Genomic DNA, 26572 nt, shown 5'->3' with positions numbered 1-26572 from the left:
GTTGAGTAGCTAAAGGAGATTAGAGTCAGAAAGTTAGGCTGCGGAATAAATCTGAAAATGTGTGAGAATTTTAAAATCCAAACATGGGTTCCAGACAAGCAATGTTGAGCAACAATCAGTGACAATAGACATGAGCAGCAGAGTTTTAAATAGTTGCACATTTGCAGAGGGTAGTATATGAGAATGATCCTGGGGTGAATTGGAACAGTTGAACCCAGAGCTAAAAAAGGAACAGATGAAGTTTTTTTTTGCAGAAAATGAGTTAAACCAGGAATATTTTTCCATTGCATTTCACTGTTCCCGTGACAATCTTAATGGTGCCACAAGTATGGTCGTAAGCTTATCTCTGGGTCAGATGTGACATCAGGGTTGCAAATTGACTGGACTGGTGTTTGATTATAGTCATGAGAATGCAGTGCAGTGGTTAGTGATGGAACACCTTGGAGTGTGAACTGAAAACTTTACTCAAGTCTTCCTAATAATTTGAAGAAACTGTTGATCCAGTGCTGGATGCAGTCGGCAGTCTGTCTGAGAATTTAGTAACAGTGGAAGGGTTGAGAAGTGATGAGCAAATGAACCTGGTTACCTTTTTTAAAAACCAAGGCACTGCTTTTGGACGACATCACTGAGGGGTAGAATGAACATAAGGCTAGATCATTGACTACTGCAGGAATGATGTGTGACTGAATCCGAAAATGATGGTAATTGTAACATGGACACAAGTATTTCAGCCCATTCTCCTCATACTGACTGAAAAGAGAAGTCATTGCAAGTGATTCCATAGCATTGAGTAAGAACGGAATGACATAAGTAGCTGTACTCAGCCAGAGGGCAGTGGACAACTGTTGGAGGAGGATGGTACGATCCATCATGTCAGAGGCATTAGACTGGGTGAGAAGGGAATGTCTACCTTATCTCAATCACACAGGGTGGGAACCTGTTTGGAAGAATTCAAATGTTGAGGCAGATTAAGTATATGACAACTTGTTTAAGTCCTTTGGAAAGGAAAGGGTTGTTAAAAAAAACGGTTTATTGATTGCAAGGATGATGAGGTCAAGGCCGATGTGAGGTGTGGTGATGCTGAACTTAAAGGGGAGAGAAAAGAGGAGGAACTTGTGGACAAGTTGAACTTGGAGAGGATATGGGGAGGAACTAGGGAACATACAAGTTCAAGGTTAGGTAAGAAAGTCTGGATTTGTGATCTAATGAAAAAGAGATACATGATGTCAGCAGGTGATTGGATGGTCTGAGTTTTGGTGACGTAGAAGTTTGTGTGCATGCTGCACATTGCTGAAGGTGACAATGAAGGAAAAGAGGAAGAGTAGATGTTAAGAAGATGGTCTCCAGTTGAGGATGTAAACACTTTGCATTCCAGGATGATCCTTGAATTATGTATGGTTTTAGCAGTAAGGAACAAAACCTAATAGTGTTTGGATGGCAGAATATCTTGTCTACAGAGACCTTGCAGTCTGCATCACTTGGACTTGAGGGATTGGAAATGAGGGCCATACTAAGGGGAATCACCAGGAAGACTGAGACTAAGGGCTTTGGTGGTGGTGGGGGGGGCGCGCTAAGGAATGAAAGGTGGAGATGAGTGGGGCTGAGCAAATCAGCTACAGATAGGTGGTGAATAGAAGATGGAAGGCCAGATACTTGGGATTTTGAAAATGCAGTTAAGTGAATTAAGGTAGTTTCTAACCAGTATGAATATAGAAGGAAGCATGGAAGGATGGCTTGGATGGAGAGTAGTACAAATGAATGGACCTTATTGTTTTAATATGATGGGGCTAGTACAACCACATGAGATGACACACTAAAGAAATCATTATGGTCTTGAAGATTTACAGTGTGTGTGTGTGCGCATGCGTGTCAGTACGTTTGTAATTAATTTTACGTGGACAGTAACGATGGGTGCTTTTGAATGAAACGTGAGCAAGGTGAGATCCTTCGGAAGGAAGCCAGGGCACTTGGGGATCAGGTTATGTGATCTGGTGATTGCCCTACTGTCATGGTGAAGTAAGTGGAATATATAGCCAGGCAGGGAAGATGTCATTATCCTCTAAGCAGGTTTCTATCAAACTCGTTGATACGGTCATCCAAAATGACTCCTAGCCAGCGCTCTTGTTCACAAGTTAATTGAGGTTCTGGTGAAGTTGAAGCACCTTGCACTTACATGCTGTTCTTGTTATGCTTTTTAGCCTTAATTGACCAAAACTTTAAGTTGTGCATGCAAGTATATTTTAAAATCACCTTTATTGTTGCAAGTAACGGTTATTTACAAACTAATAATTGTGTAAAAAAAATTTCTGGCTTTAGCTTGGATTTGAGCCAAAGTCATATACACGTTTCAGTCTAACGCGGCGAACTGATGGGGATGGCAGCAGAGTCGAAATGAAATTAGCAGAAAATGAGAATGATGAGGAGATGGGAGATGTGATGGCAGATGGTATGGAGAGTCATGTCGAGAAACCTCACAATAACTGTAAGCCCTTGTGCTGTTTGATGACTGCTGTGTTGCTTGTTCTAATAGGTAAGAAAGATCCTCTCTTGTCTGACTTTAATATCAAGGGTTCCTTCTTTATTATTGATCAAAAAAAGACTAGATGTAGGGAAACCAATTGTGCTTTGGTATTGTAATGGTAAATGGAGTTTTATGCCTATGTTGAGGTTTGTAATTTTTGGTATTGTCTTAGCAAGTTAAATTGATGGCAACTCTTATAGTTAAGGTTTTTGAATTTGCCTACACTTTCTTGGTTTTTAGTACAGTCGGTTCGGTTATAATGCGATAGTTACATTCCTGTGCGACTTTGCATTCAAGAAAATTGTGCTTATAGAAATAACGGGACCTATGGGAAAAGTAGGTTTGGGGCAAACCATCCAAAAGAAATACTCTATCTGATTACAAAGTTAATTTAACACTTTACCTTAACTGTCAAGATGACTCAATGTGGGAGGAGGGTGTACTGTACCCCCCCCCTCAAAAACTAGTTTGCGGCACTGGTAGCATTATAGCCAATTCGCGTTGTCAGAACAGATGTAATAGCAGAACTGACAGTAGCCCAGTTATATTGCATTGACATGACTGTGGTCGGAAAGATTCTGACTTCAACAGCAGAAGCAATTCTGGGCTGTGTTAGATCTTTGATAAGCAAGAGATTTTAGTGTTATGGAAGGTAGACAGGTAAAGGGAATTGAACACTCTTCCTATTTTGAGCTTGTCATGTAGCTGGTTTGGTGATTCATGAATTATTGATACACAAGGCTTTATTCACCTTTTTTATCCCATTTGTGACATTAGTGAGCTTGGCACAGTTTTTGGATAATGCTTGTGGTCAATATGCCTTTTGAATCCCTTTATCACTAGCCATTGAACATCAGATTTAATAGTACAGTTCAGTCCTACACATGTCTCTCAACTATTCATTTGGTCCACACCAGCAAGAGAAGGCCTTAAAATTAAAATGCGGTTGTCTTTGTGGAGGGAAAATAGGGAAGCGAAAGGGCAAATTTTAAACTCGTGGGATAAGAATCCAAGTTTATGTTGTTGTATTGTATTGCTGTAGCATTGACTGCCTAATTATAATTCCTTTTGCTTTTAGGATTTCTAGTTGGTTATCTGGCATTTCGTGGTCAAACACCAGGGAAGTCTGCTTCTTTGCCAGAACAAACCACAGAAGCAAGTTACACAGAGGAGGATGAGGACGATTTTGATGCTGCAAGTGAGGCAAAAACATCACTCACTTTCTCTGATATCAAGAAAATGCTGAAGGAAAACTTGGACTCTTCACAGTTTCTGCCTGATGTTAAGTAAGCAAATTATGATTGTATCCCGTCCTTACAGGAGTGTTAAACTCGTTACTGAAGTCTAATATAAAAACATTGCTGCCAAAATGTAGCAGGTCTGGCAGCATCTGTAGAGAGAAGTAGTTAACGTTTTGAATCCATGGTAACTGTTCTGAATGTCTGGTTAGTGTCTGGCATTCCACAAATTAAATAATATAAACAAATGCTACATAGTCACTGCAAATGAGTATATGGTTCCAGATATTCTGGCGATAATTGACCTCAAGTGTTAACGTTTTTGTCTGTACAAATGCTCCCTGATCTTGAGTATTCCAGTATTTTCTGGTCTTTTGACCTCCATCAGCAATGTACTTTTGAATCCATTTATTATCTAGGAGTTCTGATGAGTAGCTTACCTTTTTGCTTCTAGAGTTTCCATGTCATACATGTTAGAAGCAGGCGTGTGCCATTTGTCCCTTGACCATAGCCTGGATATTCAGTAAGATCATGGCTGATCGGATTGAAACTTCAGTGACCCTTTCTTGCCTTTCATCTTGACAATCAGGATTCTGTCTGAATCTGAGTTCTGCAATCCCTTGCCATTCAGTTACCTCTTAGTAATTTTTGGCATTGTGGCATCAGATGATGTGACTAGTTGTATTTAAGAAAGCTCAATTTTCTTTTCTTTTGCTTCTTCAGTATTGCATTTGTACACATCACTCTACACACTCCCACTTCAGGATAACTCGCTGCTTGTTTGTTACTGCCAACCTTGGCTTTGTTTCCAACTTTGGACTTTACTTTTACATAAGCATTGTTAACATGAAAGACATTTGTGTAAAATGGGGGCTGCCGCGCACCAATCTGTCTCTTGTTTTTGTCAGCAAAGTTTCTGAGATGAACAGCCGTGAAACTGGATCTGTTGGGGATCTGACTGTCACTCGGTACATCCGTCAAGAGTTTCTGAAGAACTTGGACAAGCGCGATGTCTGGTCCGACACTCATTACGTAACGCTGCAGGTTAACGGGTAATGAAAATGCTAAATGACAAACACATTATCACAGTGGCAGATGATGCTTCATAATTATGAGCTTGTGTAAGTTTAGGATTGTGCTGTACTTTCAGCAAGGATTGTACAATCATTCTCAACAATCTTTACCATTCTGATTCCACCTGCATTGAAATATAAATATTTGATGACATTTGAACTTGAAATGAAGTTTGAATTATGAGAAAGCCTCCTTTGAAGAAGTGTCAATCTGGGTTTGGGATGTTAGCAGTTCCTTTCTCCACATACCCATTGAGTTACTCCTGTATTGTTCCTTTCAGATTTTCAGCATCTGCAGTATTTTGTTGCCTTTTTCATCTATGGTTAGCATGGGAAAATATCTTTTGAAATGCAGAACCATGTTTCAAATCATTTGCAGTGATAGGAGTGTGTAGGCGTTATATCTGATCGAAATGTTGCTGGTCTGGCGCAAGTTAGTTAGTAGAATATTGGTAATACCAATTGACTATTAATCCAGTCTTGGTGAGGGGAGTTCAGACCTCCTCACAGATTACTCAGGGAGGCAGTAGTCTTGCGATACTGTTGCTTGACATTTTTTGTACTTTTTCACCAGACATGGCTGTTGCTGGCCAGGCCATTATTTATTGGCCATTCCTAATTGCCCTTTGACAGCTAAGATTCAACCACATTGTGGACCTGGAGTCATATGTTGGCCCAACCAAGTAAGGATGGCAGATTTCTTTCCCTAAAGGACATTAATGAACCAAATAGGTTTTTCTGAAAATTGACTGGTTTTATTGTTATCATTAGACTCTTAACCCCATATTTTTATTAAATTTCAATTCCATCAGGATTTGAACCTTGGTTCCTGGATTGATAGTCTAATGATAATACCACAAGGCCATCACCTCCCCTCTAGAGAGTCAGGTAATATTCTGGGGACCTGAATTTTGAATTTCACCATGACAGGTTGTTGGAGTCTTCACAACCCCAGACATCTTTACAGGAATTCCATGGGGTAATGTTCTGGTCCCAACCATCTCCAGCTGCTTCATCAATGACCTTGCCTCCACTATATGGTCAGCAGTAGGTATGTTTGCTGACTGCTCAATGTTCAGTACCATTCACAACTCCTCAGGTACTGAAGCAGCCCTGGATAAAATGCAACGAGACCTGGACAATATTCAGACTTGGGCTTGACAAATGACAAGTCACACTTGTGCCACACTTGCCATACAGATGACCACTTCCAATCAGAGACAATTTAACCCTTGACGTTCAGTCATGTCATTACTGACTGCCTTACTATCAACCTCCTTTGGGTTACCATTGACCAGAAACAACTGGACTCACCACAAACACAGGCCCAGAAAAAACTGGACTCGTCACATAAACACAGGCTACAAGAACAGGTCAGAGGCTAAGAATACTGTGGCGAGTAATTTGTCCATAGACTCCCCAAAGCATGTTCACCATCTACAAGGCACAAGTCAGAAGTGTAATGGAATACTCTCCGCTGGCCTGGATGAGTACCGTACAAGAGCACCTGAGAAACTTGAAATCATCCAGAACAAAGTAGCAGTTCGGCACTACATCCACAAGTATCTACTCCCTCATCTGCCAACGCGCAGCAGGAGTGTGAACTGTCTACAGGGTGCACTGCAGAGATTCACCAAAAATTCTCGGATAGCACCCTCCAGACCCACAGCCACTTTCATCGAGAAGTACAAGGGCAGCAGGTAAATGGGGGCATTGCCACCTGCAAATTCCCTCCAACCACTCAACATCTTGACTTGGAAATACGTCGCCATTCCTTCACTGCTGGGTCAAGATCTTGGAATTCCCTCACTAAGGACATTGTGGGTCTACTTATAGCACACGATATGCAACGTTTCAAGAAGGTAGCTCACTACTACTTTCTTGTGGGCATCTAGGGTTTGACAATAAATGCAGGCCAGCTGGAGACCCCTAAGTCCCATAAGTGATTTTAAAAGCAGAGGCGAAATTTAAAATAAATAAAAAGTCTTGACCATGAAACTACTGCCAACTGTTCTAACAATCCATCTAATTCACTAATGACCTTTTAATGAAGGAAACTGTTGTCCTTACTTTATCTGGCCAAAGTGAGATTCCAGACCCCCCCACAAACGTGGTTAATTCTTAGCTGCCCTCCAAAGTGGCCTAGAAAGCACTGTTGACTAAACTGCTACAAAGTCTACAGAAAGCTATGAATAAGATGGACCACCTAACATCAATTAAGGCACCAGAAACCCTATAAATCTTGCAGAGTTCTTGTTCCTGCACTTTTTCTGGGGGGTGGCGGGGGGAAGCCATTAACACTGAGTGGGAGACTTCAATGTGCATCGCAATAAGTGACTCTCAGCACCACTGCTGACTGAGTTGGTCGAATCAAAAAGGTATTGCTGTCAATTGCCTGTGATAGGTTATGAGGGAATCAAGAGAGGAAAACAGATGCCCTTATACTCACCAGTCTGCCTGCTGCAGATGCATTCTTTGTTGTTGATAAATATATCAAATGCACGGGCCTTAGAGGTGAAGTCATGTCCTCATAATGAGAACATGGTGGCTTGTGGTGCTTTCACTGTGCTAAATAGGATTGACTGAACAGATTTAGGAACTCTGAGATGGCAGGATCTGCCAGTGCTAGAGTCTGAGATGACGAGGTGTGGAGCTGGATGAACATTGCAGGCCAGGCAGCATCAGGGCAGGAGGAAAACTGATGTTTTGGGTCTGGACCCTTCTAGGAACTCAATTTTCTATATCCATGACATGCTGAGAGCTGCCATCAACAGCAGAATTGTACTAATGATAATCTACAACTTTGTGATCTGATGTATCCTCAAATTTACCTTTTTATCAGGTCAAAGAATTAACTCCATTTAAATGACAAATGCAGGAAGCTATGCCAGACACAACAGTAGACATATCTAAAAATGAGATGTCAACTTTTTGAAGATTCAAAATGAGAGTACATGCCAACCAGTATGAGCCAAAATGATGGACAGAGCTAAGTGATTTTGCAATTAGGAGATCAGACCTGCCACATCCAGTTGTGAATTGTGGACAATTAGACTTCTAACTGCATCTCAGATACCAGTCTTCAGTTAACTTGACTCACTACCCAAAAAAATCAGCAGTTGGAGGCATTGAATATTGCAATGGCAGTGGGCCCTGGCAACATAGTACTGAAGATTTGTGTACCAGAACTTGCAGTGCCTCGGCCAAGCTGTTCCAGTATAGCCCTTTCTTGATGATCCATAAAATGCTGAAAGGTGTCATCAATCGTGCTACCAAGCAGGACTTGTTCAGTAACAACCTGCTCGCTCATAGTCTAAGTTTGGGTTTTGCCAGGGCCGCTCAGTTCCTGACCTCATCACAGCCTTAATTCAAAGCTGGACTAAAGAACCAATTTCCAAAAATGAAGTATGAAAAATCTTCTATACGTACAAGCTGCATTTGACCATTTTGTGAATTTGATTCTTAACAAAACGGGAGTCACTGGGAATTGTGGAACTGAGTCGGACCCAGCCCAAATCTGGTCGTGGTTGTTAGAGGTCAGTTACCTAAGATTTATGTAATCTCTGTAGGAGTTCCTTAGGTAAGTGTCATAGGGCAAACAATGTTCAGCTGCTCCAACAATGACCTTATCTATACCATAAGGTCAGAAGTGGCGAATGAGCAAGGAATCCTGGTCCGGACAGTGTCAGCATCCCGTGGGTGAATGCAGATCAGAGACATATCCCTATGTTAGTTAGGGTTAGTCGACATTTCAATTTGCTTTGAATAGGTTAATGCTTTGAAATCTAGCAAAGTTGCATATTTATATTTGTTTGCACTTAAGCTTTTAAGTTTTGAGAGAAAAGAAAGAATTGCACTAGAGTTGTTATCCAGCAACAGCAGATTTATTGTATACAATAGTTCAGTTCTCTTAACCATTCACACATTACACTGTGAAGAGATTTGAGTTTGTTTCTCTATTTCATAAAATATGCATGAAGTTGGAACAGTTTTGGAAAGGAAAAAGGAGTTTAGTGTTTTGAGATGATGGTTCAGAAGAGAGAAATTGGATGGAACGATTATTTGTTGCGCAAAAGCTGAAGGAATGTCGGACAAACACAACATTGTGTTTTAGTTCGAAGTTGATTTTTGAATAGGGCCTGATTTTAATACCCATGATACTTGGTAAATAACGTGTGTATAGTGTTGGTGTTGTCTGATTTGAGATTCACCAATGACTTTTGCTCGATACCTGTAACTGAAGTTTGGGAAGACTAAACTCTAGGTATGCATCCATTGACCTACAGTACTAATTTCCAAAGTGTTTTCTAGTATAACTGCAGTTCTCTACTCATTAAAATTGAATGACTTCAGATGTCCTCAAAAATAAGAGCAACAAGATGGCATCAGAAGAACGTCCACTTCTGCCATGCTGTATTAATTCATCCTTATTACAATTGAATAATTCTTCCTTGAGCTATTGCCTGCTTGCTGGCAGTATTGCTAAGCCACTTGGGGAAAACTAGAAATCTTGCATCCCGCTGAGGAGTCTTCAAGCCAATGCCCATGCAACAATCTGCTCTGTGGATGTGAGTTTGCTCGCTGGGCTGGAAGGTTAGTTTTCAGACGTTTCGTCACCATTCCAGGTAACATCATCAGTGAGCCTCCGAAGCGCTGGTGTTATGTCCCGCTTTCTATTTATCTGGTTAGGTTTCCTTGGGTTGGTGATGTCATTTCCTGTTCTTTTTCTCAGGGGATGGTAGATTGGCTCCAAATCAATGTGTTTGTTGATGGAGTTCCAGTTGGAATGCCATGCTTCTAGGAATTCTCGTGCGTGTCTCTGTTTGGCTTGTCCTAGGATGGATGTGTTGTCCCAATCAAAGTGGTGTCCTTCCTCATCTGTATGTAAGAATACGAGTGATAGTGGGTCATGTCGTTTTGTGGCTAGTTGATGTTCATGTATCCTGGCGTAACACTGATTGATGTTACCTAGAATGGTGACGAAACGTCTGAAAACTAACCTTCCAGCAGCGAGCAAACTCACATCCAGAACCTCAACCTGAGCTGCTAATCTGCTCTGTAGTGAATCACTTGCTAAAGCTGTATTTGCATCTGCAATCCTCCATATTTTCCCGTTGATCTATCCTCAGCCCCTTCCTTTATTTATTTCATAACCTGCTCCCTCAGCAACACATGGTAACTGCAATGTATCATCTCACAATCGCTTACCATCACTGCTCTTGACTTACCTACAAATTTCTTAAAAAGCTTGTGCGAACAGCTGTTAGCTCCAATTTAAATATTGGGAGGACAGGATCCATTTTCTTCACAGACACTGTTGAATCCACCCTCCCTCTTGGCCATGGTGAGGCTGAACTGGTATGTTCTCAATCTTGGCATATAAATCCCTTTATAGTGTTCCTTTAAATCTAATTTTTGCCAAAGTATTTAGTCATGACCTCTCATATTTTGGAGCATAGTGCACCAACAAACACAATTCAACAGTGCAACACTTGCAAATATTTTACTCTGCTAAAGTACTGTCTCAATGGGTTGCTGAATCAGTAATGAATTATTTCAGGCTTTGCGGGCAATTGTTTTACCCGACAGAACAGCTAAAGCTTTAATAGCCTCTACAATCCTCCATGTTCTCCCAATGATCTATCCTATGCCCCTTCCTATATTTATTCCATAAGATGCCCCCTCAACAACACATGGTAACTGTGTATATAATATCTGAATGCTTTTTAGTGCCTTTTAACAAAATCTTTCATTTTGAGTTTGGTTTTCCAAGAAACTCTGATGAAACTTAGAACATATCACCTCACCTGTTAATCAAATGTAATCACTCTGCAACACTCTTGTTCTGCTCTGAAACATGTTAAAATTAACTATAGACTTTTAAATTGTGTTTTCGTCCAGTAAATCTCCAAATAGAGTCTGGATCGTTGGTAGTGGAAATGCTGAAGAGGTACAGTTAGGACAGCGAAACTCAAAGGTCTTCTGCCCATACAGTGCAACTGGTAACTTCACGGTAAGGATCACTGGTATAAGTTAATCTGTGTACTCCAGTCAATTTGAAGCTCATTCAGAAGTTTTATTGACTTGCTAAATAGGTTAACTGGCTTGTAGTGACAACTCCAATTCTATGCACAGAATTTCAACCCAGGACATTAATACTGGTTAATATGGTGCATACTCGCACTGAACCTGAAACGCACCTAGTGCTCTGTATGTAGTTTAAAATATAGTGAATTATATCATACATAAGATCTCTAGGTACATAACACACAAGTGCCCCATTCTCTTGCTGTTGTGCCTCTGCCCCTGCCCTCCTTCGCTGTCTCTCTTCAGTGTATTAAATTGTAATCTAAAAGTCAGTTGGAATATTTTTGTCCCTAAGATGGGATTTCAGGAGTTGAACTTTAACATATTTAGACTTAATTACATTTTTGTGTAGATTCTACATTGTATTGGAAACTTAGGCAGTTGTTTGCTCAAAATTACATTGTCCAAAATTATTGCATCTATTGAAATGCTCCCCAGCCAGGTGCTGATTTCTAAATTGGCCAGGAGATGATCATTTACATTCCCCTCAAGATTATTTTTGAATATCTGCAGAAAACATGCCTATGTTTTGCATAGGTTTAAACTTTGAGAGAGTTGTGTTGTAAAATTCAGTGCTTTGAGCCATTTTTTGAATAAATCATTTTTGATATGGCTTTTGTTGATTCTTTGCTACTAATTCTGACATGAAGAAGCCTGATGCTTTCTTCCTGCTATTTCCCCTTGCCAACAGTAAAGGTTTTTTGCCAGTAAGGATGAGTGCAAGTTGTAGTTCTCACCCAAAGCATTTTGTGCTCTCTTTCAGGGAAAACTAGTTTACGCCAACTATGGAACTGAAGATGATTTTAACCTTTTGACCAGCATGAGTGTGACCGTCAATGGTAGTGTTGTTATTGTTCGTGCAGGAAAGATCAATTTTGCTGAGAAGGTATGATGAATGATCATTAAATGTGGTACACTTAACCTTTTATGCTCTTTTTATTGGACTGTATGTGCTGTATTTAGTAACCATTTGAATGGTGCGCCAAGTCGTTCGATATTGATATTTCCTAATCAACCTGCTCGGATGTTATGAGACCCCTCTGGAGCAGCTGGGCCTTGAATACGGGTCTTTTGCCTTTGAGGTAGGGACACTATCACTGCCACAGGAGGCCCTAATAAGTGTCATATCTATGTTGCTGATAAAACACAGGTGGCTTCACTAGCAGCATATTGACCAGAGCAATTTGATTTCAATGTGGTCATTTCACTTTTGACCTTGAAAGGTAAGTGCTTTTAATGATGGAGAAACCAGAAGCTGTAAAGGTCCAAGACAATTTAGAATTTCGGATTCAAGAGTTAGTAAAATTTTATGAACGGGTACAGCAAATAATTAAAACCCCCTACTCAAAAGCTGACCATTGTATTCATCTGAACAACAAGCAGAGTATCTGTAATGCTTCAGCTGTGCAAAGTGTTGCTTGTAGCACACCATGAATCATGTGAATAGTTGTGAAAAATAGTTGGATTTGGAAAAAGCGGTAGCATCAGTATACCACAATGTTCTTATAGTTTATTTATGAGAGAATTCAGTATTTGTACAAGATCATTAGAAAGTTGAAAGTGAGAACTTAATGTCAAAATGAATGGGAAGATTATAAAGTCCATCTTATTTGTGTTTTTCATGCATTTGGTTACATCCCATAAGATTCACGAACATGACTGTAAAGATCTCATCTCCTAGGTGTAATTTTCCTTTCACTATCCTATACATCGGCCATGTTTATACATGAGAAAATTACAACAGCAATTGGTGTTGGATCAATTAGTCTTTTGTTTTTTGGATTTATATTATCCAACGATAGGCTTGTTGTCACACATACCTGTATATGAGTAGAGTTAAGTCAAGTCATGCTGGAATAGGCTTCAGGTAAATGGCCCTTTTTTTTCGTATACACGATTTATTTTCAATAATCACACTGAGCTGATTCTAGCCTTGATGGCTTTTCAATTGCCAGGAATATTTTTAAAGAACTTGAAAGATTTTTGCTGTGACATTGCCTCAGTCAATTAACCTGTGATGCTTTCTATTCTTTTCCGAGTTGAATTCTATATCAGGTCAAAATGTGATCTGGAATGTCCAATTTTATTCACTGACCATACTCTCTCGATTAATAATTGAAACAATTCAGTTGAAGCCTTCCCACATATCTTGCCAGCTGCATTATTTTGAATGAGATTTCTGTGAAGTCTTAAGTGGCTTTGTGTTTCTATTCTAAATGCTTCACATTGTTTTTAGACACAATTTAAGTTTGATTTCCCATGAGATATAAATGCTGTGCTTGTAAGGAATAGTGTTGCTTAAAAGAAAAGAGTAGTTTTGTGGCCAGCCTTCATATGATTGGGAGAGGAAGAAACAACTATGGCTATGCAATATGGGATCTTAATATCATCCTCCCTGTTGATGATTCATGAGAGAGTTTTTATCCAAATAACTTTAAATAGCAAATGGACTAATGGACTTTGCGTAAAACATTCTACAGCACTTACCTTTTAATTTCTAACTTCCTTTTGATCGTGTTTTATGGGTTAACTTTAGATACAACTCAAACTTAAAAAGTGGAAGAACTTGAAATGCAATCTCCTTAAAAGAAAATAGACAAGAACTTGCTCAGAACCTAAACAGTTGTTTGAAATGTGATATTCTTTTGGCAAATAAGTTGGATGATGCAGAGCACCGTTAGCTCTGGTCATCAGGTGCAAAAATAATGCGACTTCACGTGCAGTTCCCATTACAATTGGTTGCAGGAGTTGAAACAGAAAAGGCTGATGTGTTAAGATGACTACAGATTTTATATTTATAATATGGATATGAATGTTAACTGCAGTTGGCAAAATGATGATTGAAGTTTGAAAATTGCATGGGGTGATTAAGCTTTCTTTTCTCTCTTTAGGTTGTTAATGCTGAGAACATGAAAGCTGGAGGTGTTCTAATCTATCCTGATCCTGAAGATTATAAACTGGATCCTGATGTAGCTATGTTTGGACATGTATGTATTCGGAAAGTTGCGTGGTGATGTTACTGGAGTAGTAATCTTGAAATAATGCTGCAGAGAATTCAACTAAATAAAAATGTCAGGAATATAAGCCTGGTATCAGTAAATTTGACCATGAAACTTCTGAATAGTCATGTTAAAAATAATGTTAGTTTTGTTATACTTTTTAAGAGAAGAAAATCTGAACTGCTTGTCACTCCAGACCGTAGCAATTTTGAAATGCCAGGAAAGTCACTCGGTTGTACCAACTCACTGCAGAAAACGTAAAATAAAGTGTAAACCAAAATGACGACTGACGGTACATGGACACAGTGTACTCTGGATGGGGACTTCGTTTGGTGGTATGACTACTGATCAAACTGGCTATTTCTTGAAGACTTGTCTAAAAGAGTAGCATGCAGCAAGTGGTGGAAGAAACTAAGAAGAACTAAAAAGAAAGGGGGCAAAGCATACTTTGTTAATCTTCTATCAGGTGTAGACAGCAGAGATTGAGTAAATCCCTAGAGTATAAAGGCAGTAGGTGTATGCTTAAGGGGAAATCAGGAGGGCAAAAGGTGGACATAAGATAGCTTCGGCAAACAGGGTTAGGGAGAGTCCAAAGGGATTCTATAAATACATAAAGGACAAAAGTAACTTGGGAGAGAAGAGGGTCCTTAAAGATCAGCAAGGCTGCCTAAGTGTGGAGCTGCAGGCAATACTCTGAGTATTTTTACATCAGTGTTTACTGTGGAGAAGGATATGGAAGATGTAAAGTAAATAGCTACATCTTCAAAAAAGTACATATTACAGAGGAGGTGGTGTTGGATGCCTGAAAATGCATAAAAGTGGATAAAGCCCCAGGACCTGATCAAGTGTACCCTAGAACTCTGTTGGAAACTCGGGAAGAGTTTGTTGGGCCCCTTGCTGAGGTATTTGTATTATCGATGATCACAACTGAAGCGTCTGAAGACTGAAGGCAGGCTAACGTGGTGCAACCATTTTAAGAAAGGTGGTGAGGAAACTATAGACCAGCGAGCCTGACATCAGTGATGGTCAAGTTGTTGGATGGAATTTTGACGGATGGGATTTACTTGTATTTGGAAAGGCAAGGACTGATTAGGGACAGTCAACATGGCTTTTTTGCTTGAATTTTTTGAAGAATTGATGAAGAGGATTGAGATGTCATGGATGTGATCTATATGGATTTCAATAAGGCATTCGACAAAGTTCCTCAGAGTTAACCAGTTAGCAAGGCAACATGGACTACAGCAAGGACTAGCCATTTCGATATCGACCTGGCTCGAAAATAGAAGACTGAGTGGTGGTGGAGGGCTGCTTTCAGACTGGAGGGCTGTGACCAGTAGTGTGCCACAAGGATTGGTGCTGGGTCCACGGCATTTCATCACTTGTATGAATGTTTCCATCCAAAACATAGGAAATATGGTTGATAAGTTTGCAGACAACACCAAAATTGGAGGTGTAGTTGGCAGCGAAGGTGGTTATCTTGGAGCACAATGGACCATTGATCACGTGGGCTGAGCAGTGACATTTGGATAAATGAGTCACTGCATTTTGGAAAGGCAAATCAGGGCAGGACTTATACATTTGAAAGTAAGGTCTTGGGGAAGTATCGCTGAGCAGAGAGACCTTTGAGTTCAAGTCATTGTTCCTTGTAAGTAGAGTCGCAGGTAGATAGGATAGTGAATAAGACATTTGGTGTACTTGCCATATTAGTCAGTTCATTGAGTGCAGGAGTTGGAGGTCATGTTGTAGCTGAACAGAACATTGGTTCAGTCACCTTTGGAATACTGCATGCAATTCTGGTCTTGCTGCTATAGGAAGAATGTTGTGAAACTTCTAAATCTTTTCTGAACCCTTTAGTAGATGTTGCCATGGTTGGAGGGTTTGAGCCTTAGGGAGAGGCTGAATAGGCTATGGCTATTTTCCCTCTAGCATCAGAGGCTTGGAACACCTCAAAATCATGAGGACCATGGATAGGACGAATATTGAAGGCCTTTTCATGGGGTGGTTGAGTCCAAAACTAGAGGGCATAGGGCTAAGGTGAGAGGGGAAAGATTTTAGAGACTTAAGGGGCAACTCTTTTATGCAGAGTGTATGGAATGAATTGTCAGTGGAAGTGGTGGAGCCTGGTAGTTACAACATTTAAAAGGCATCTAGATGGGTATACGAACAGGAAGAGTTTGGAGAGATATGGGCCAAATGCTGGCAAATGAGACTAGATTAATTTAGGATATCTGGTCAGCATAACACCAAAATTGGAGGAGTAGTGGGCAGCGAAGAAGAATTGGAGCACAGTGGGCCACTGATCAGATGGGCTGAGCAGTGGCACATAAATTTTCATTTAGGATATCTGGTCGTACAAGTTGGACCAAATGGTCTGTTTCCATCTGTACAATTCTGTGATGCTGACGTTACCTGTCGCTAGTGTCTCTGCCCATGGTTTATATATAAGTGATCACTGCACAGTCATTGTAGGGAGCAAATCCTGTTACGTAATGTGGCATCATCACTTTGCTTAAATGGGATAAATTCTGAATACCTCCAATAGAATAGCACTCGGCACTGAGCATCCAAAAGGGCTCGTGGACCACCAATGTCAACTAAATTCAACCACAATCTCTAACCTCATGGCTTGCCATTTCCCTCACTGTGGCATAGGTCAACTCATTAAATGAGGCCGGAACAGAGTATGCTGGCAGCAGTACTAGGCATATCTGCAAATAGGGTGTTTTAAAGTAATTTGAAATGAAGGAAATTAAAACGATCCTAGGTTCATGTTGTCCTCAGTGCACCGTCTAACATACATTCCTCAATGTTTATTCTTACTGTATTGCCTACTCTCTTTGCTTACTGCATAAAGTTAACAGTTGCATTTTTTTTTTCATTTTCAAAAGGTTCATATGGGCTTGGGTGATCCACGGTCTCCTGGATTTCCATCCTTCAATCACACACAGTTCCCCCCAACTAAATCATCAGGACTTCCTGGAATCTTAGTTCACTCAATTAGTGGAAATGCAGCTGCTTCTCTTCTCCGGTAAATATACATTCCAGAAGCATGGTGAACCAGTTAGTTCAAGAACTTGAAATAACAAGGTGTAGAACTGGGTGAACACAGCAGGCTGAGTGGGAAGGCTGACGTTTTTGGCCTAGGTCCTCCGTCAGAAAAAAGTCCAGCAACTAGGTTGCTTTCAGAAACATTGGAAATTGTAGTTCCGATGACGTGTGTCATGTGTTTTGTTTTCCGGTAGTGCTCTGATCTCCAATAGCATCCTCAATGAAGTGTTGGAATTCTCTACCCCACTCGCTTGATTTTCTTTTGTTTTTGCAACTCTGACTGGGGCCTTTACTCTTGTCTTGACTGTGATCAGGTAACTTGGCGTAGAACGTGGTTCAAAGTTTCTGGTCTGCGTGGTTCAGCCCCTGAGCAGTCGGACCATTCTTACACTCATTCACAGCTTCAACTCCATTTACTCCTCTTTCTTTAACTCCTTCACAGGTTGAGGGCATCGCTGGCTAGGCAGCATTTATTGCGCACCCCTAATTGCCCAGAGAGCAGCTCACAGTCAACCACATTGCTGTGGGTCTGGAGTCACACGTAGGCCAGACCAGATAAGGATGGCAGTTTCCTTCCCTGAAGGACACTGGTGAACCAGATGGGTTTTTCCAACAATCAACAATAGATTCATTGTCACCACTAGACTTTTTAATTCCAGATATTTATTGAATTCAAATTCCACCGTTTGCCATAGCAGGATTCAAAACCAGGTCCCTAGAATGTAATCTGGGTCTCTGGATTAACAATACAGCGATCATATTATTCAGCCATTGCCTCCCTCGTTTCATTGCAGTTCAGCAGTTTATTAACCTGTTTGTATTGTTTCCTACTTAGGAAATATAAACATAGCATAATATACTTATCACTAAGTTAACATTGTACTTCAAAAATGGTAGTTCTGTAGGTATCTGCACCTAATCAGCCCACTTAGAATGATAGAATGCAAAATCATTATAATTTGAAGTCTATTTTTAATAATCTATGATTTTCCTTTTAGTAAATTGGGTGGTGTACCAGTTCCAACCAGTTGGAAGAGCAAGGCAACCAAAGTTGGGCCTGGATTTGCCAATGATAAAGAACAAGTAATGATGGAAGTGAATAATGTTGAAGAAGTGAGAGAAATGCATAATGTCTTTGGTGTTGTTAAGGGTTTCGAAGAATCAGGTGAGGTATATCAATTTAAATTCATTCGCTGCTGATAACTAGCAACAATATAATTGTCAACTGGTGATGCAGATGCAGTCGTGAGCAGGAAAGCAAAGATCTTTGTCTCAAACCTCCTTTCCCTGAGTTCAGAACTGCAGAAGTGTAACAAAATTGTGCTGAATGTTTGTTTGAAATTTTACTGACCTTGGACAGCATTATATTGGTAGAATGCAGGTAGGAATGAAGATCTAAATGCTGTGGAAAATGTAGATCTGACCTGTTCTACTCAAAATAATTTGAGTCACGTACAAAGCGGCCTCTGTAGAGCTAACCTTTGAGGGTAAGAAAGTGAAGGTTGGAAAGATGATGATACAATACCTTCAAAGTGCATCAGACCTTGTATCTATCTTTGCAATTTTCCAATGTGCAGCTATAGATATGACTGATCTGATGCCAGCTTTACTTCTAGAATAGGTAGATTGTCCAATGTAATTCACCTCACTTTTTAATTTTTTTCCCTACATTAGATCATTATGTTGTAATTGGCGCTCAGCGTGATGCCTATGGCCCTGGTGCAGCAGAGTCTGGAGTGGGAACTGCTTTGCTATTGGAGCTGTCTAGAATCTTTCCGAGGATGGTTGAAGGTGAAAATATAAGTCATATTGGATGTGTGAAAAAAGTTGATAGGTGCTTATTAAAATTTTACAGGTCCAAGAATGAAATATCCTGCCTGCATAAAACTGTTTATATAGTAACAAAAAAAGTGTTCTATTGCTAAGTACCAAATGGTGAAAATATGCTCTGGAGAAACAATTGTTTTTTTTGTTTGGAAATATTTGGCATCCTGTTTGAAAATGTTGCTACCTTAAGCCCAGATTTTTGGAATAGATTATTTTGAGTGGATAGGAGAAAGAACATCCAACTTCCCTTGGATCAGAAATGATTTTCCCTTTTGGAAAATAAGTTAAACCTAACAACTTGTTTCTTTCGGCAGAGTATACTTCACTCCACGGGTACTGCTAGATCTGCTGGATTTCTCCAGCATTTTGTTTTGTTTCACGTGACTGTGTTTTGGTGGGGAGAAGTCTACAAGTCTCGATTACTTGATTCTATGTGCATGCCCTGTCCATTATAAGACTTGGTACAGTATCTGGCATTGTAGCCTGATTTTGGTGTCCAAACGGATCTTTCTGTAACAATCACCTGAATTGATTTGGGTGTGGAAACAAATTTCACTGTTCCCACTTTAAATGATCTATTTGCCTGTCTCACCTGCAAATTTGATTAGAATCTGTTTGTTCTGCTCATATGGAAGCTAGTGTTGTGTGTTAAAGTATCATGCACTGGGAATTTGTTCACTATACTGAGAGCTAAGTTATGAGTTCATGATTAGATATTTCAAACTTTTTTAATATTAACAGAGAATTTTTAAATTCTACCTGTCTTGCTGCATAGATGGTTTCAGACCCAGAAGAAGTATTATCTTTGCAAGCTGGAGTGGTGGCAGTTTTGGAGCAATTGGAGCAACAGAATGGCTGGAGGTGAGACTTCAACACCTGAATTTTAAAGATCTGCTTAACTATGCAGAGTGTTTTTAATTTTTGTGAATAGGATACTTAAAATTCACTTTCTCTTGATGGGCATTGACTCACTCAAAGAACTTTGTTTAATGTAAAAGATGTATTTTGAAATATGCTTAGTCCATAAAGAATTTTAAGAGGGCATCATTTCAAGTCAGTCACGCTCCATTGAAACAATTGCTTTAAGACAGTTGATGACCACTTTTTCAGGACCAAGACTCTATGAATAAAAGTGGATCTATTAATGAACCATTTTAAAATAAATAAAAACTAAATTTTCATTTAGAAAATGTTACCTTATTAAAAACATTACAGAATGACATTAAAGATTTTCTTTCTCCAGCCCAATTTCCTCCATGTTAAGAGACATACTAAGGGGAGAAAGTTCATGGTGTTAGGGCAATGTACTAGCATGGATAGAGGATTGGCCGACTGGCAGAGGCAGAGAATGGGGATTAAGGTGTCTTTTTCAGAATGGCATTTGATGACAACTGGAGTCCCACAGGGGTCTTAGGGCCACAGCTATTCGTGTTATTTGTTAATTATCTGGACTAAGGAACTGACAGCATTGTCAAACTTATAGATGACGCAAAGATAGATGAAGGGGCAAGTTATGGTGAGGAACCAGAAGGACTTGGACTGCGCTAGGAGAGTGGGCAAAGAAGTGGCAAATGGAATACAATGTGGGAAATTGTGAAAAATAGAAATTGCTATAAAAGCTCAGCAGGTCTGGCAGCATCTGTGGGGACAAATCAGTTAAAGTTTCAGGTTGAATGATTTTCAGCACTTGACCTGAAACCTTAACTGTGATTTCTGCCCACAGATACGGCCAGACCTGCTGAACTTTTCCAGCAACTTCTGTTTTTATCTCTGATTTACAGCATCTATAATTTCAGATTTTATTGGAAAAGTATGAAGTTAAGCACTTTGGAAGAATAGAGGCATAGAATATTTTCTAAATAGGGAAAGGTTTTAGAAATCTGAAGTTCAAAGACACTTGGGTGTCCTAGTTCAGGATTCGCTTCATATTAATATTTAGCTTTGGTTGGTAGTTAGGAAGACAAATGCAAGGTTACATTCATTTTTGAGAGTGCAAGAATATGAGAGCAGCATATACTGCTGAGTCTGTATAAGGTTCTGGTCAGACTGTATTTGGAATATTGTGAACATTTTTCTGCCCTCTATCTAAGGAATGATCTGTCTTGGGAGAGGGTCCAGAGGAGGTTCACAAGAATTGTCACAGGGCTGAAGGGCTTGTCATGTGAGAAGCAGTTGAGTACTCTGAGTTTAGAATGATAATAGAGTGCGGGGGTCTCTTTGAAATTCACAGAATACTGAAAAGCCTGGATTGAGTGAACGTGGAAAAGATGTTTCTGCTAGTAGGAGAGACTAGGATCCGAGGGCGCAGCCTGAGGGTGAAGTGATGACCGTTTTAGAACTGAGAAGGAATTTCTTCAGTCTTGTTATTTAAATCAAAGGATCTTGATTAGGAAGGGGATTAAAGATTGCAGGAAGAAGGCAAGAGAATGCAATTAAGAAACATTAGCTACGATTTGGTGGCACAGCAGACTCGATGGATAGAATGGCCTAATTCTTCTGCTATATCTCTTGGTCTTATGGTTAAACACCTCCATGTGTACTTGTCTGTTTACCTGATAAACACCAAATATTATAATATAAATAACAAACACCTATTTGTGCAGTACTTTTGTGAAATAGGAATAAAAAATTACTGTAGCAATACCAGAAATTTTACAGACACGTTAACCCACCACTACCCAGGTATGTGCTGTTTCTTTTGTTGAGACAGTTGGTTTCGAGTCTTTATTGCTTTTGGGAATTGTAATGTAACACAGCCTAATATTTATTACAATCTTTTGTGCTGACTTCATCAGGCATAAACGTATCTAACTAAAATAAAACAAATCTGGAGATCTGAAACAAAAACAAATTGCTGGTAGCACATCTGTGGAAAGAAAACAGTTAACGTTTTGAGTCCAGTGACTCCTGTTCATAACTAATGTGCCCTGTAATCAGTACAATCCAGAATCTTGTTATTTCATTCTAGTTCCACTTTTTTCCAAGACTCCAAATGGGAGGCTGATTTTTAAACCATCACTAGTCACTGGAAAGTACGAGTTGCTGGAGGTGACTGACTTTTTAATTAGCAGGATAGTTGGTCACACAAAGACAAATCCCAAACATCACTTGTGTTCTAAAGTAATTTAACCTTTGGACCTCAACTAGCATTACTGAAATGAAGCCACTGTTCTACAAGCTGATGATTGCTTGCTACATGTACTAATAGGTAGGGATTGGGGAACACACAGCATCTAGAAGAATGAAGAGGTTAGTTATGCTTGCAAGATTTCTTGCTGTCCTAAATGTTAGCTGAGATCTATGTCCTTTGTCAAATTTGAGTTTAATTTTGGATAGGGATGCAAGAATAGGCCTTACTCAGATCATATAAAATTAGCGAAAAGCCATTATCCATGCATTTCTAACTTAGCATATTGCAGTATAATTTAGTGTTAGTATTTTCATAAATTGGATTAGTCACGTCTGTTTCTTTTCCAGGGATACATGTCTGTGTTGCATTTGAAAGTGTGTGCCTACTTTAGTCTTGACAGAGCTATATTGGGTAAGTGAACAATGATTTCTTTTTTTGAGTAAATAGGTAAGCTTTTTTCTTTTTAAAAGGCTGCATTTGCTGACATGATCACGTGTACTATGCTGCTTTTGAAACACATGCCCAGGCTTCAAGGGGTATGTAGCCCAGTAATGGAGGAAAATTGGGAGGACCTGGGCAGATGGAATGGGTGAGGAAATTTGGACCCAGGAGAGCACCAGGGGAGGGAATGGAGGAAATTGGGAGTGGGTGAGAGAGCCAAGGGTACCATGGACAAAGTTGGAGGGGAGGGTTAGATTTTCTTCACTTATCCCTCCAGGGAGCCCTCCTGTCTACTGTCCTCACCACCAAGTTTCAAGTTCAAAATTACATATGCTTCCTTGCGCGTATAAAGTACTACATTTTCACATGACATCACATGTAAGATCTACGTAATAATTTTGTTTGAAACTGTGCATGTGCATGTTCCTGAATGAGTTGCCCACTGTTACTGGAGCAAAATGGGTTTTCTAGCACTTCAATCTGCCCTGAATGATAAGCTAGATTTTGAATGGAATAAGGAGAAAAAAGGCTGAAGTAACTTGCATTATTTTGCTCATTTACTATTGCTATTTCCACAGTACAGGGGCAGATATCCAGGGGACACAGTTTTCAAGCAAGGAGCATGATTTGGTAGAAGTTTATAAAGTAATGAGAGATACAAATAGAGTTAATGGTAGTTGTCTTTTTCCCTAGGATGTGGGATTTCAAGACTAGGGGGCATATTTTTAAGGTGAGAGGCAAGGGATTTTTAAAAGGAGATATGAGAATTTTTTTTACACAGATGGTGGTTTGCATGTAGCGTGAACTTAGTGAGAAAGTGGAGGATGTGTGTACAGTTACAACATTTAAAAGACATTTGGATAAGTCCATGAATAGGAAAGGTTTTGCTGGATATTGGCCAGGAGCAGACAGGTGGGACTAGTTGCGTTTGGAGTTATGCTCAATATGAACTAGTTGGACCAAAGGATCTGTTTCCATGCTGTATGACTCTATGATGTATTTTTTTCTAATGTTCAGCGCAGTTATCATCTTTGATTTTACTCCTAGTATGGCAACTGTTTAAAAATGAAACTGTTTGCATTGAATTTGAATATTGAAATGTTAATTAATCACCCTGTAAACACCAACCAATATTACTACTCCATGATATGACAAGTTGACAATCATCCTTTATTATTTGGCTAATTTCATATCTATGTATGGCATATGCTGTTTGTATCTATGTGCACCCAAATATTGACTAAGTCTTACATTTTTGAACTTTCATTATCTTTCACAGCCCTGCAAGCTTTGTGGGATTTTTATTTTTTTGATTTTAATGTTTAAGGGAATAAAATCTCCTGAATGTTTGAATTCAGTATGCAAGATGTAGAATTCTATCAGGTGTTATTTGTCATACTGCTTCCTTGAGATATGAGATTCGCAATGTCTGAGGTCCTCATAGTAGATCTGAGCCTTTCTGTGATCAAAGTGCAAAGTTCTATTGTTCTAAAGTTTGTTGACTAGGATAGTTCCTCAGTTGATTCAGGCAAATACTGCAAGGGTAAAGGGATTTTTTTTATTTTGGAACAATAGCTAGGAATTTTTAACAGCAAGAAACTGCATTTAGGAAGATTCCTGTTTGAATATCTTGCCAGTGGCTCTGAACTGATTTTAAAATCTTATAATAGATTTCAACATGAACTGAGTGTTTTCTGAAATAAGTCAATTGTCTTTGTTCTGTTCCAGGAGGTGCAAGTTTTAAAATGTTTGGCAGTTCCATGTTGCATAATCTAATTCGAGAAACAGTTTCACTGGTAAGATTTTAATTTGCTGCTGATTTAATGTGTACTTATCTTCACTGCATCAATAAACTTACAAGGAGCCTGAACTGAGATAATGTGAACTGCAGATGCTGGAGAATCCAAGATAACAAAGTGTGAAGCTGGATGAACACAGCAGGTCAAGCAGCATCTCGGGAGCACAAAAGCTGACGTTTCGGGCCTAGACCCTTCTTCAGAGAGGGGGATGGGGAGAGCGTTCTGAAATAAATAGGTGGTGGGGGGGGGGGTGGGGGGGGAGAGTGGACAGAAGATTGATAGAGGAGAAGATGGGTGGAGAGGAGAGTATAGGTGGGGACGGGGTAGGTCAGTCGGGGAGGATGGACAGGTCAAGGAGACGGGATGAGGTTGGTAGGTGGGAAATGGAGGTGCGGCTTGAGGTGGGAGGAGGGGATAGGTGAGAGGAGGAACAAGTTAGGGAGGCGGGGATGAGCTGGGCTGGTTTCGTGATGCAGTTGCGGGGGGGGAGATTTTGAAGCTTGTGAAGTCCACATTGATACCATTGGGCTGCAGGGTTCCCAAGCGGAATATGAGTTGCTGTTCCTGCAACCTTCGGGTGGCATCACTGTGGCACTGTAGGAGGCCCATGATGGAAATGTCATCTAAGGAATGGGAGGGGGAGTTAAAGTGGTTTGCGACTGGGAGGTGCAGTTGTTTATTGTGAACCGAACGGAGGTGTTCCGCAAAGTGGTCCCTGAGCCTCCGCTTGGTTTCCCCAATGTAGAGGAAGCCACACCGGGTATCTGCTCCCAGGATGAGGCATTCCACTCCCACACATCCCAGATGGCTGTGTTCTTGAAGGACCGCAACTCTTTTTTTTTCTCTGCCCCCACAGCAGTGGGGGGAATCTCCCCACTGCATCACAAAACCAGCCCAGCTTGTCCCTGCCTCCCTAACCTGTTCCTCCTCTCACCTATCCTGTTCTCCCACCTCAAGCCGCACTTCCATTTCCCACCTACCAACCTCATCCCACCTCCGTGACCTGTTCATCCTCCCCTGACTGACCTATCCCCTCCCCACCTATACTCTCCTCTCCACCTATCTTCTCCTCTATCCATCTTCGGTCCGCCTCCCCCTCTCTCCCTATTTATTCCAGAACCCTCACCCCATCCCCCTCTCTGAAGAAGGGTCTAGGCCCGAAACATCAGCTTTTGTGCTCCTGAGATGCTGCTTGGCCTGCTGTGTTCATCCAGCCTCACACTTTGTTATCAAGGAGCCTGAACTGTCAACTAAACACTTCGTGAAAGATCTGTCTGTTACTGGCTGAATAATTTTTTGAAACCTTGGTTTTTGAGTTTATTGTTTTTCTTTTAATAAATGCTAATATTGATGGTCACAGTGGGAACTGCAGATGCTGGAGAATCCAAGATAATGAAATGTGAGGCTGGATGAACATAGCAGGCCCAGCAGCATAAAAACTGACGTTTCGGGCCTAGACTCTGATGAAGGGTCTAGGCCCGAAACGTCAGCTTTTGTGCTCCTGAGATGCTGCTGGGCCTGCTGTGTTCATCCAGCCTCACATTTCATTATCTTGGTTAAAGATGACCCTGTTTAAGTCGGCTTTGCTGGTCTGACACCTTTTTAAGTGTACTACTCGTAGAGCACTACAAACAGTAGAGAGATGTTATTACCACTTAACATTTCAGTGTCATTGTTAAATAAAGCTACCCACTTCATTTCCTAAACGTGTTTTTGAGTTTTGTTAAATCATACAAAATAGCATCAGGAGTAAGCCACTTGGCCCATCTTGTCTGATGAGCTCATGCCTGATCTGACCGAGGCCTTAATTCTACTTCCCTGTTGTCTGTATGCGCTTAACTCTTGTACTGATCAAAAATCTTCGTGGGACTGTATCAAGTACATCTTCAGAGTCCAAATTCAGAACATCTTATGGTATCCATTATCTGCAGTTTGTTGGATAACAAACAAATCGGGAGTTTTTCCTTTCCAAAAGGTGTTTGTTTATTTTGTCTAATTTTATTAATTTTTTTTCTGAATGTCCTGCTACTGTTCTGCCAATAATAGACTGCCCTCTATTTTCCAGCTTTCGTTTTTCCTTTTTCTTCAATAGTACGCTGTATTTTAAAAGCTTTTGCATCTACTGAGTCTTTTCCAGAATCTGGAATTCTGCAGAAGCATTGATATTAACCTTTTCAATCTTTATAGCTACTTTCTTCAGACCTGAAAATACAGGCCATCAGATCCTAACAACTTGTCTACCTGGAGTGCTGTTAGCTTGCCTGGTACTTTTTCTCTGTCGACAGCTTTGCCTCTCCCCTTTGGCTTTGAGTTTCCCACTTGTAATGCTTTGTCTGTCCCTTTATCATGCTTTTAGGTAGAAAACACCTGTTCAAAATCTTCCCCAAAAGTTGTTGTCTAAGGGGCCAG

The 26572-nt window shown here is 40.3% G+C and overlaps 1 protein-coding gene across 4 annotated transcripts in view; it reads left to right on the top strand.

The window, feature by feature from the left end:
- Nucleotides 1-26572, top strand: part of LOC125457466 (transferrin receptor protein 1-like) — a 45649-nt gene that overhangs the window by 5757 nt on the left and 13320 nt on the right. For all 4 annotated transcript variants that reach the window (XM_048541664.2, XM_048541666.2, XM_048541665.2 and 1 more), the window contains exons 3-14: nucleotides 2317-2530; nucleotides 3600-3807; nucleotides 4668-4811; nucleotides 10734-10845; nucleotides 11683-11805; nucleotides 13811-13906; nucleotides 16807-16946; nucleotides 17965-18131; nucleotides 18641-18757; nucleotides 19569-19654; nucleotides 22271-22334; nucleotides 24093-24160. In XM_048541664.2, coding sequence (XP_048397621.1) covers nucleotides 2317-2530; nucleotides 3600-3807; nucleotides 4668-4811; nucleotides 10734-10845; nucleotides 11683-11805; nucleotides 13811-13906; nucleotides 16807-16946; nucleotides 17965-18131; nucleotides 18641-18757; nucleotides 19569-19654; nucleotides 22271-22334; nucleotides 24093-24160 — 1539 coding nt within the window. The remainder of the gene's footprint in view (nucleotides 1-2316; nucleotides 2531-3599; nucleotides 3808-4667; nucleotides 4812-10733; nucleotides 10846-11682; nucleotides 11806-13810; nucleotides 13907-16806; nucleotides 16947-17964; nucleotides 18132-18640; nucleotides 18758-19568; nucleotides 19655-22270; nucleotides 22335-24092; nucleotides 24161-26572) is intronic.

This window comes from Stegostoma tigrinum, chromosome 14 (assembly GCF_030684315.1).
Source record: "Stegostoma tigrinum isolate sSteTig4 chromosome 14, sSteTig4.hap1, whole genome shotgun sequence".
Taxonomy (NCBI): Eukaryota; Metazoa; Chordata; class Chondrichthyes; order Orectolobiformes; family Stegostomatidae; genus Stegostoma; species Stegostoma tigrinum.
The sequence above is the reverse complement of the archived record's forward strand: the minus strand, read 5'-3'. Positions and strand labels throughout refer to the sequence as shown.